Source organism: Triticum urartu, chromosome 4, assembly GCF_003073215.2.
Source record: "Triticum urartu cultivar G1812 chromosome 4, Tu2.1, whole genome shotgun sequence".
NCBI classification, from domain to species: Eukaryota; Viridiplantae; Streptophyta; class Magnoliopsida; order Poales; family Poaceae; genus Triticum; species Triticum urartu.
The window spans coordinates 280,812,603-280,822,520 of NC_053025.1; the positions used below are offsets into that span (position 1 = coordinate 280,812,603).

At 45.7% G+C, this 9,918-nt stretch overlaps 1 protein-coding gene across 1 annotated transcript in view; it reads left to right on the forward strand.

Moving 5' to 3' along the window:
• The first annotated feature begins 7,325 nt into the window (after positions 1-7,325).
• Positions 7,326-9,918, forward strand: part of LOC125551481 (protein HUA2-LIKE 2-like) — a 38,054-nt gene continuing 35,461 nt past the window's right edge. The window contains 1 exon segment of the mRNA XM_048714739.1: positions 7,326-7,711. Within this exon segment, the coding sequence (XP_048570696.1) occupies positions 7,586-7,711 (126 nt within the window). The 5' untranslated portion in view covers positions 7,326-7,585.

Below are 9,918 nucleotides of genomic sequence, written 5' to 3' on the forward strand. Positions count from 1 at the left end.
CGTTTCTTCAACTCCTGGAAACTAGCCTCACACTCCTCAGTCCATTTGAACTTAGTTTCCTTCTTCAACAACTCCGTCATAGGCTTCGCAATTTTTGAGAAATTCTCAATAAATCTCCGGTAGTATCCTGCGAGTCCAAGAAAACTCCAGATCTCTCCAACTGTTGTTGGTGCTTCCCATTCGGTTACGGTCTCAACCTTTGTGGGGTCAACTGCTATACCTTCTCCGGATATAACGTGTCCGAGGAATCCAACTTCCTTCAACCAAAACTCACATTTGCTGAATTTGGCATATAACTGATGTTCCCTTAATTTCTCCAAAACCAAACGCAAATGTTCCTTATGCTCCTCTTCATTCTTTGAATAAACCAAAATGTCATCGATGAACACTACGACGAACTTATCCAAAAACTCCATAAACACTTTGTTCATCAGGTTCATAAAATAGGCAGGTGCGTTAGTCAATCCAAATGACATAACGGTATACTCATACAGTCCATATCTTGTGGTGAATGCTGTCTTAGGTATGTCCTGCTCTCGAATCTTCAACTGATGGTACCCTGATCGCAAATCGATCTTGGAAAACACTTTAGCTCCTTGCAATCGATCAAACAGATCGTTGATCATTGGCAGTGGGTACTTGTTCTTGATGGTTACTTCATTCAATCCCCGATAATCTACAACCATCCTTAATGATCCATCCTTCTTTTCCACTAGAAGTACGGGTGATCCCCAAGGTGACGAACTTGGGCGAATGTAACCTTTATCCAATAACTCCTTAATCTGATTCTTAATTTCCACCAAATCCTTTGCTGGCATCCGGTACGGTCGCTTCGATATTGGGCCTGTACCTGGCAATAACTCAATCAAAAACTCAATGTCTCTATCCGGTGGCATGCCTGGTAATTCCTCAGGAAATACATCAGGAAAATCCTTTACCACTGGTACTTCCTCCTGCACAACTCCTGATAAGCAATTCACTTGTGTCCTGTTTGGCACATGCCGGGATACATACTTGATCCTTCTTCCTTCTGGTGTGGTAAGAAAAATTGTCTTACTGGCGCAATCGATGTTTCCTCCATACATCGACAGCCAATCCATACCAAGAATCACATCCAGACCTTGGGATTCCAGAATAATTAAATCCGTTGGGAATACATGCCTTCCTATACTCAATGGTACTTGAAAACATCCTTGTCTGGCCATGTATTCTGCTCCTTCTAGCTCGATGATCCTTGCCTTCGCATTCTTCAACTCTACCATATCATTGCACATCTGGTTCTCATGGCGTCGAATGTGCTGGTTTAACTCCTGGATGAAAGATGCAATGGATCTATCCTTCTTGGTGCTGACTAACTCCCATTGTTCATCACAGTGTCCGCAAATCTGGTAGATAGTGTCCTTGAGGTCTTCTTGATAAACTTCTCCAATGCGTCCTATGGTGATATGAGCTGCCATGCTCCTTCCTAGACTCCAGGTTGATGCATTGAAAACACTATCTATGGGCTTCGTGATTGGCGCGAATGTTCTTCCCGGAACGTGAGCTTGAATCTTCCAGCGCTCCTCTTCAGGCAGAGTGGCGTTGAAGGTTCCCGTGAATCTTGGTAATCCAATGTTCAGGTACTTGGTGACTTCCTTCAGGTGAAATCCAAATGGTGTGCCTTCATCCGGTTGAGCGTACTTAATCTTCGCGTTCGTCATCCTAATAGAGTAGAAAAGATGAGGAGTTAGAAAATGAGAAGAGAAGGGTGATCTATGGCTTTAACTTAGTGGTCGTGTCCTACAGTCAGCGTGTGCTCTGATACCATCTCTGTAGCGACCTGACCCGAATGGATCACGTCTACTGTGCTACGGTGTCATTCCTGGATCAGTAATGCTGACACCACACAGTACATCGAGGTTTTATAGCAGAGTTGCAATCACACACTTATTACATCGATGGCTGAAAAAGAACTTATTACAATAAATATGACTTAAGGCCATATTTTAAAGATAACAGCGGAAGACTTGGAAGATAAATGGGTCCATCAACTCCAGCGGCATCACTGAGTATAGAACCACGACCTAAACGCACCTCAATCGTCGTCTGAAAAGTCTGCAACATTAACGTTGCAGCCCGAAAACAGGTCAGCACATGGAATATGCTGGCAAAGTAACACATAGAGAGTAATGGGATGAAACAGCTATACTATATGCATATATGGCTGGTGGAAAGCTCTATGGTTACAGTTTTTGCGTAAAGCCAATTTTTCCCTACTACAAAGGAATAAATTTTATTTACTATCATGGTGGTTGTGAAACATTGAGAATGGTTGACAGCATTCTCAATCCCAATTAAAAGTAATTAAAACCCAACAACATTAATTAGAAGTAACGTGATGAGATTCACAATGATATTCAAGTACTAGATACTCAAGTTGTCCATAACCGGGGACACGGCTAATCATGATTAGTTTGTTACTCTGCAGAGGTTTGCGCACTTTTCCCCACATGACTCGATCGCCTCCGTTTGGTTTCTCGCACTACATGGTGTTTGAGAAGACGGATGACCGAGACATAGTCTTTCAGAAGCACTAGCACCTTACATGTGGGGTAGACCGGTACACCTACATCCCCTACATCTGCTAGTCCACCCCGTAAGAGTTCGCACAACTTAGTCAACTATGCCAGAGCCCATAGTGGCATGTGGCTGCACACGGAAGTTTCTAGCATGAAAGATCTTATGATCCCTTTGAGCCTGGGTGGCGGTCCAAAAAAAACAGGCAAATCCTGATAGACATCAGGTGCCTCAATCCACCCAGATGTGTGTTTAAGTTGGCACCTTAGATAAACCATTAAAATTATCAATCTCACATCTGTCATGGATATCACTCACCCAATCCACGTCTACTAGCATAGCATGGCATAATAAGCAAACGTAGAAGTAACTCCCAAAGGTTTCATAATAATACAGGTAATAGGTACTACCTCATCTACTTCCCATCCCACAATTTAATTAGATCCTAATCATGCAATGTGAGAGGATTGATCTAATGCAATAAAACATGGGTTGTAGAAAAGGTATGATCAAAGTGTTACTTGCCTTGCTGATGATCCGCGAGTCCTAGGGTTTCGAAGTAACAAGCGGCGCAATCCGGGTAATCTATCGCAGACAAACAACAAGCATACAATAAGTACTAATCTAATGCACAGGTAAAACTCGAACAAGAGATCGAACCAAGTAGTTCAACTTAAGAACTCCGGTTGCAAAGAAAGAACGAAAAACAAACGGCGGAAGAAAACAACTCGGTTCTAGCAAGTTGAAACTAGGTCAAAATTTTACTGTAACAAAAGCTTGTTCAAGTTGATTAGACGGAACGGCGGTTTCGAGACGAAACTCCAGGCGCTTGAATCACCTGATTCCGATAAACGAGCGAAAAGAAAGACTAGAAAGAAGATCGGATCTGAGATCGCGATCGCGGAATAAATCCGACGAAAAGAAAAAGAAGAACGGTTAAACGAACAGACGTTCGTTAACCTAGAAGAATCCGGTGATCACGTTCGTTAGGACGAACGGTCCGGCGAACGGTCCAAAGCAACTAAATCGGAGAAGAAAACGAATCCGATTTAGGGTTTCGGAGAAGAAAAAAACCGAACGAAAAACCGATCTAGAAAACCGGAACGGTTTAGAGAAGAAAAGAATCGGAACGATTAGAAGAAAACGATCCGAGAAAAAGAATAGATGTAGCGCGGGGCTACCTTGGCGAGGTCTCCGGTGAACGGGGCTCCGGCGGCGTCGGCGTAGGGAGGCGGCGTGGGCAAGGTGCGGCGGCGGCGCGGGTGTGGGGTGGCGGCGCGGGTGAGGGGTGGCGGTGTGATGCGGCGCGGCGGCGGTAAGGTGCGGCGGCGGCGCGGGGTGTGGGGTGGCGGCGCAGGTGAGGCGGCGCGGCGGCGGTGACGCAGGGCGCGGTGTGATGCGGCGCGGCGGCGGTGCAAGGCGCGGTGTGGAGGGGAGCTTTGATTTGATGTGTTTAGAGGGGGGGTGTTTGGGTATTTATATTGGGGAGGGGAGGGGTTTACTTGAGGTAGAGGACAAGGAATTAGAATAGGAGTAGGAAAGATCTAGAAAATAAACGGAGTAGGACTAAAGAAAACGAAATAAGGAAAAGGGAACAAGGGGCGCCCTAGAATCCTAAAAGGATTCGGTCCTAGCAAGAGGCGGCGGCGGCCGACCGGCTCGTGGCTCGGCGCCTGGCGCCTGGGAGCGCGGCGGTAGGTGGCTTGGCTTGGGCCTTTGGCCCAAGGCGCTGCTCATTTTTTTTTAAATAGTTTCCTCGCGCAGAAAAAAAAACAAAAAAGGATCTAAACGAACTCCGAAAAATTTAAAGTAAATTTTCCCCGACTCCTAAAAATGAGCCGAACAAAATGAACTTTTCTCCGGACCTAAAATGCAATTTTTGAAAACGCGCATTTTTCCCTATCCAAATAAAATGCAAATAAAACTCCGGCAAACAACAATTGATCTATTTATTATATCTTCATTTTTCCTAAATTTGGGAAAGTCATATTATTCCCTCTCTCATATATTTTCTGACACCGGAAATATTATTGAAGACAAAATAAATAAATCAAATGATCCTATTTTCAAAATTCGAGAGAACTCTCAAATATGAAAATAACGAAATCTCCAACTCTCTCTGAGGGTCCTTGAGTTGCGTGAAATTTCTAGGATCAACCAAAATGCAAGAAAATATGATATGCATATGATCTAGTGTATAACATTCCAAATTGAAAATTTGGGATGTTACACAACGCTATAAGAGGGGCTGAGCAAAGCGGTAACATAGCCATATAACGGTTTGCTACGACAAGGTGGGTTAGAGTTTTGACATGGCAATATGGGAGGCATGATATAGCAAGTGATAGGTATCGCGACATAGCAAAAGAGCGAGCAACTAGCAAGCAAAGAAAGAAGTGATTTCGAGGGTATGGTCATCTTGCCTGCAAAGTTCTCTGAGTTGAGGTAAGCTTGATCCTTGTAAGCGTACTCAATGGGTTCCTCGATCACGTACTCGTCTCCCAGCTCTACCCAAGGCAAGAACACAAGCAAAGGAAACCACAATCAACCATGGTACAATGCGCAAGCAACATGATGCAAAACATGGCATGATATGCAGGATGTGATATGCAATGCATATGCGTGCTCCGGAAAGAAAAGATTGAACCATGCCTCAACTTGGCAAAGCAAGTGTGCCGCTGGAAAGATGAGTTGATTTCGGTCGAAATCGATATAAAGATCACCAGAATCGGATGCACGGTTTGCAAATGGCAAGCAAAACAAGAATGTCACAATTATGCGACTAACAGCACGATGCCACCTAAAATGCAACAAGAAACTAAGCTACTGCACTCTAACATAGCAACAAAGCACATGGCAGTGATCTACTCAAGATGCTTGACAAAAGATGAACACTCAGCTACTGCTAAATCACACAATAGCAGGTTCAAACAAGCATGGCAAAAGTGCAAAAGATAACAGCATCACAGACTGTGAAAATAACAACATGCCAGGAATTAACATCAGGAAGCAATGTTTAGAGCAAGATAACAACATGCTACAGGAACATATCATGGCAAACAAGGCATGGCATGAATCTACTCAAAGCATAGGACAAAAGTCCCTTACTGACCATAAGCCAAAAAGGATCAGAAGATATGATGGCACCTATGTAAACATAGCAAGTTTCGTTAACAGATTCAGTCTTAGCAGAAAACTGGACATGACAAAAACAGAATTATGAAGGCATGTTTGCGAGCTTGATTCACTCAACACAAGGCATTGCATGGCAAGATAAGCATAGCAATAGTAATAAGACATGTTTAAGAAGCTAAACATGGCAAGAACAATCTCATAACATGCATGGATCAACTACAACAACCTTGGCAAAATTAATTAACACGTAAACAGTGTGTCAGGAACATTTTATAGCAAAAGTAGAGCAAGATTGAGTCATGCTAGACCACTCCATAAATGCAAACAGAGGCATGGATGGATAGAGCACAACCATATGTCCAAATCATCCTTACTGAACATATTCAAAAGAAGCATGGATCTCTCTGTAGCAACATGAATACATGGCATAAACATAACATCAGGAAAATGACTTGGTGAAATTCTAAGTCCCTGAAATCAGCAATATCACGAGAGCTACTTTGCATGCATGTGCTAGTCACCACAAAGATCACAAAAATACATGGCATACACCCCTGTAAAGATGGCATGACATAGCCCAAAACACATGTAGAACTCATGCTCATATGCAGCACACAATAAACATGGCAAAAATGACAAATGCTCAAGATCTGCTAAGAAAAAGGAACTAACATTTTATAGCACTCTTGCATCAACAATTTGGGCATCAAGATGGACTCAAACAAGCATGGCACAATGTAACAAAATGAAGAGCACATTCAGATGAACAATTTGATACGCCCAAAATGGAGCTACGGGCACAGAGTTATGGCATGATGAAGGGAGCATAAAATTAACCAAAAAAGGGACTTAGTGGAAAAGTGGACCTCGGGATCTAGGGTTTCCGGCTCGCGAACCGAGGTGGCCGGAGTAGCTCGCCGGAGTTGGAGGTCACGGTGGCGGCGGGACTTGCCGGATCCGAGGCCGGTGTGGATCGCCGGAGTGGGGCCGGCTGGATCCGGGCTGCGGGATCATCCGAGCAGCGCCGCCGGGGCCGCGATGAAGGAGGAGTCGTCGTCCTCGACGATAGCGACGACGACGACGCGCCACCGCCACCCGTCCGTCATGGCGACGCCGGGCAGGGGTCCAGCAGGGACGGCCGCGTCAAGGAGGAGAAGGCCAACGATGATAACGGCGGCGAGGATGACAACGACCACGACGACTACTCGACGTTCAACGATTTCTTTTTTTAGTTTATATTTGCTATGTACCGCGTCGCGAACATGTCTAATATATGTCAAAGTTTGCCGAAATTTAGCCGTGTTTAACCGAACTTCGTTCAACGTTTTTTTTTTGAAAAAATTAGACGCGTCTGGTGGCGGCCCTCGGGCCGGCGACTGGGGACCAACTCGCCCCCAGGCCCTTTTTTTACGCCGGCTAGCCTCCGGGTGGCGATTTTAGGCGCCTCTGGGGGGCCAACGGCCGGAGATGCTCTAAGCTAGCTAGGGTAGTAGTAGGTGATGAATTTTGTAAGGTTTGGTCCCTCATTTCGTTCTTTCTGTTTTGTCGGATGAGATTCCGAACTTCGTAAGTTAAATAAAGCGCAACTTTGATTAAGAAAAATTGCTCAAACACACACATAAAAAAACACAGCTCAAAACACAAAATATACTCATAAAACCAGGAGAGCAGAAGAGAATGATAAAAATAAGTAAAATTCCTCTTCCCCTCGCCGCTGCCTGCCGCCGCCGTTGTTGAAGCTAAAGGGAAGAGGAGGGGGAGGACGACCACCGGGCGCCCTGCTGCCTCCGGCACTAGCTGCGGCCTGCTGCCGCTACACAGCCTCGTGCGCTGTGCGCTAATCGCCGCCCCGGAGGCGGCGGCGGCCCTGCGGTTGGCTGGTTGCGGGAGACCGATGGCGCCGGCGAGGAGGAAGCGCGGCGCATCTGCGGCTGCTGCAGCGGCGGCGGCCGCGGCGCAGTGGAAGGTCGGCGACCTGGTGCTCGCCAAGATGAAGGGCTTCCCCGCGTGGCCAGCCATGGTGAGTTCGGGCTTCTTTCTCATCTGTAGCCTCGTACGCAGTTGTCCGGGTAGCCTGTGGCTTGGGAACTCGGGTTAGCTTGCTTAGGGTTTCGTTCCAGGGTGGAAGGCGGGCCTTGTGGGGCCTGCCATGCTGCCATTTTGGCCAAATCTTAGGTTCTTCGATGGCCTCTTGCCCCGATTTGATTGTTTTAGCTGTTAACCTGTTCTAGTTTTTGTGCTTTTCTTGCCGCTTACCAGTGAGATTTGGTATGCACACGGTTTAGGATACGGAAAAATGGATCTTTGAGTCAGAGAAGCTGTTTCTTGTTTCATTTTCCCGAGCTTTTGAAATTAGGTGATATTCCTATGTTTTATCGCAGCTTAACTAGTTTCATTTCTTGTTTTCCTTCTTCTTTCTTCTAGCTGCTGGTTTTTTTATTGATAATATTTGGCGTTGCTGGTAATTTAGAGTTTAAAGGAACTGGGAATCATGTAGGATTTGAGTGATATGTCTTAACTCTGTTTGGACTTTGGATATATATACATCCCTGCGCCTGCTGTTCGAAGTTTGTTAGTTACATAATGTGCTCTTTATTCATTGTGATTTGTTCAAGTTTATTAGATGCATAGGTTCCAATTTGTGTTTTGCTCTTAGGACCCATTAGTACCTGTTTACACTGGTGCAAGGTTCTTTGTGACTTGTGAACAAATTGTGATTTCACTTTGGCATGTTAAATGCGAACTTTTGATTGCTTGCTTGGCATTAATGGATCTTCAAGATAGGGATAAATAACTAAACTATGACCCGACCTTATGTTGGCCCTTGGACCACCTTGTTTACACTGGTGCAAGGTTCTCTGTGATTTCTGAACAACTTATGGTTTCACTTTGGCATGTTAAATGCAATCTTTTAATTGCTTGATTAGCATTAATGGATCTCCAGAGACAGGGATAATAAGTACCTAAGCTATGACCCGTCCTTGTGTTGGCCCTTGAACTTTTTTGCTCATTGGATTAATCCCTATTTATTTACTTTTGTCCAGGAATATCGGTTATCTTCAATATTTTCTTCTTTGGGACATAACCTTGTCCAAAGTTCTTGTTCAGTTAATGAATTCATTGAGCTGTAATAAGTGCGTGATGCATATGTTATTTTTGTTATAAGTGGTTTGGCTTAGAGCTAAAAAAATCAAACTGTATATTGGTGTTTCATGGTTGGCAGTTTACTTCATAAACCTTCTGCATTTGATTCTCATCATTGGCTAATGTTTGCATGACTCAACAAATTTCCTTCTCAACGTTGTTTTCAATAGTTACACTCGCTGCACAAGTATTCTCGAAAGTGAAAACTTCTAATGTTAGTATCACACTCGCTGCATGCTGCATACTTGGTTAAGCTATTCGTTTGCTGAGATGCTTAGAGCATCTACAACCACGATTGCCAAATTTGGCACCCTATATGTCCGCGGACGCGCCCGAGTGTGTCTGTGGACAGTGGCCGGTCACCCCCCATATCTCCACATCCGTAGCCGTCCTCCTCAAATGTCCGTCCGCCCCCAAAGCCATACAACCCATGCAACGTGTTCCGCATTTACATAGATGCAATTTGAACATAGCAATAGCAAACATATATTGGGGGATAGCAAGTTTCATCATCACATAGATACAACCAGACAGAGTGTTCATCACCTAGTTACGATAAAAGATAGATAGATACTTGTGGAGGAAGAGGCCGCGAGACTTCACCACTTCCTTGCCGGCCGCTTCCTCTTGGGGTCTTCGGAGTGATGGGTAGTCCTCGGTGTAGGCGCCGGCGGCTGAAGGGGCGGTATCGTCGTTGGTAGTTCTGTTGTCGGAGGAGGATGAGCGGATCCCAGCCAGACGCCGGGCGGCGCGGGCGTGCCCTCGCGAGACGGGCGGCTTTCTTCACGGCAGCCGCCTTTTGCCTTGCGAGGTGCTTGGACTCCTTGATTATGATGCGGAGTGCCGTCGCATTTTTTGCGGCGGCAGCGACGGGCGTCCGTCTCCGCTGAGGTGAAAGGACCGGAGGATGACGTCGATGGATGATCTCGTCATCGTTGGTGGCGGGCAAAAGCGGCTCTGGCGCGGAATTGTAAGATCCGCAGCTGGACCGGCTGGAGGCGGTCTGCGCCGCCCTCTGCCTTGGATGGCGATAGGCCCACGCCTTTGACTCGGGCAGCCGCGACCATTGGTTCGGCGATGCTG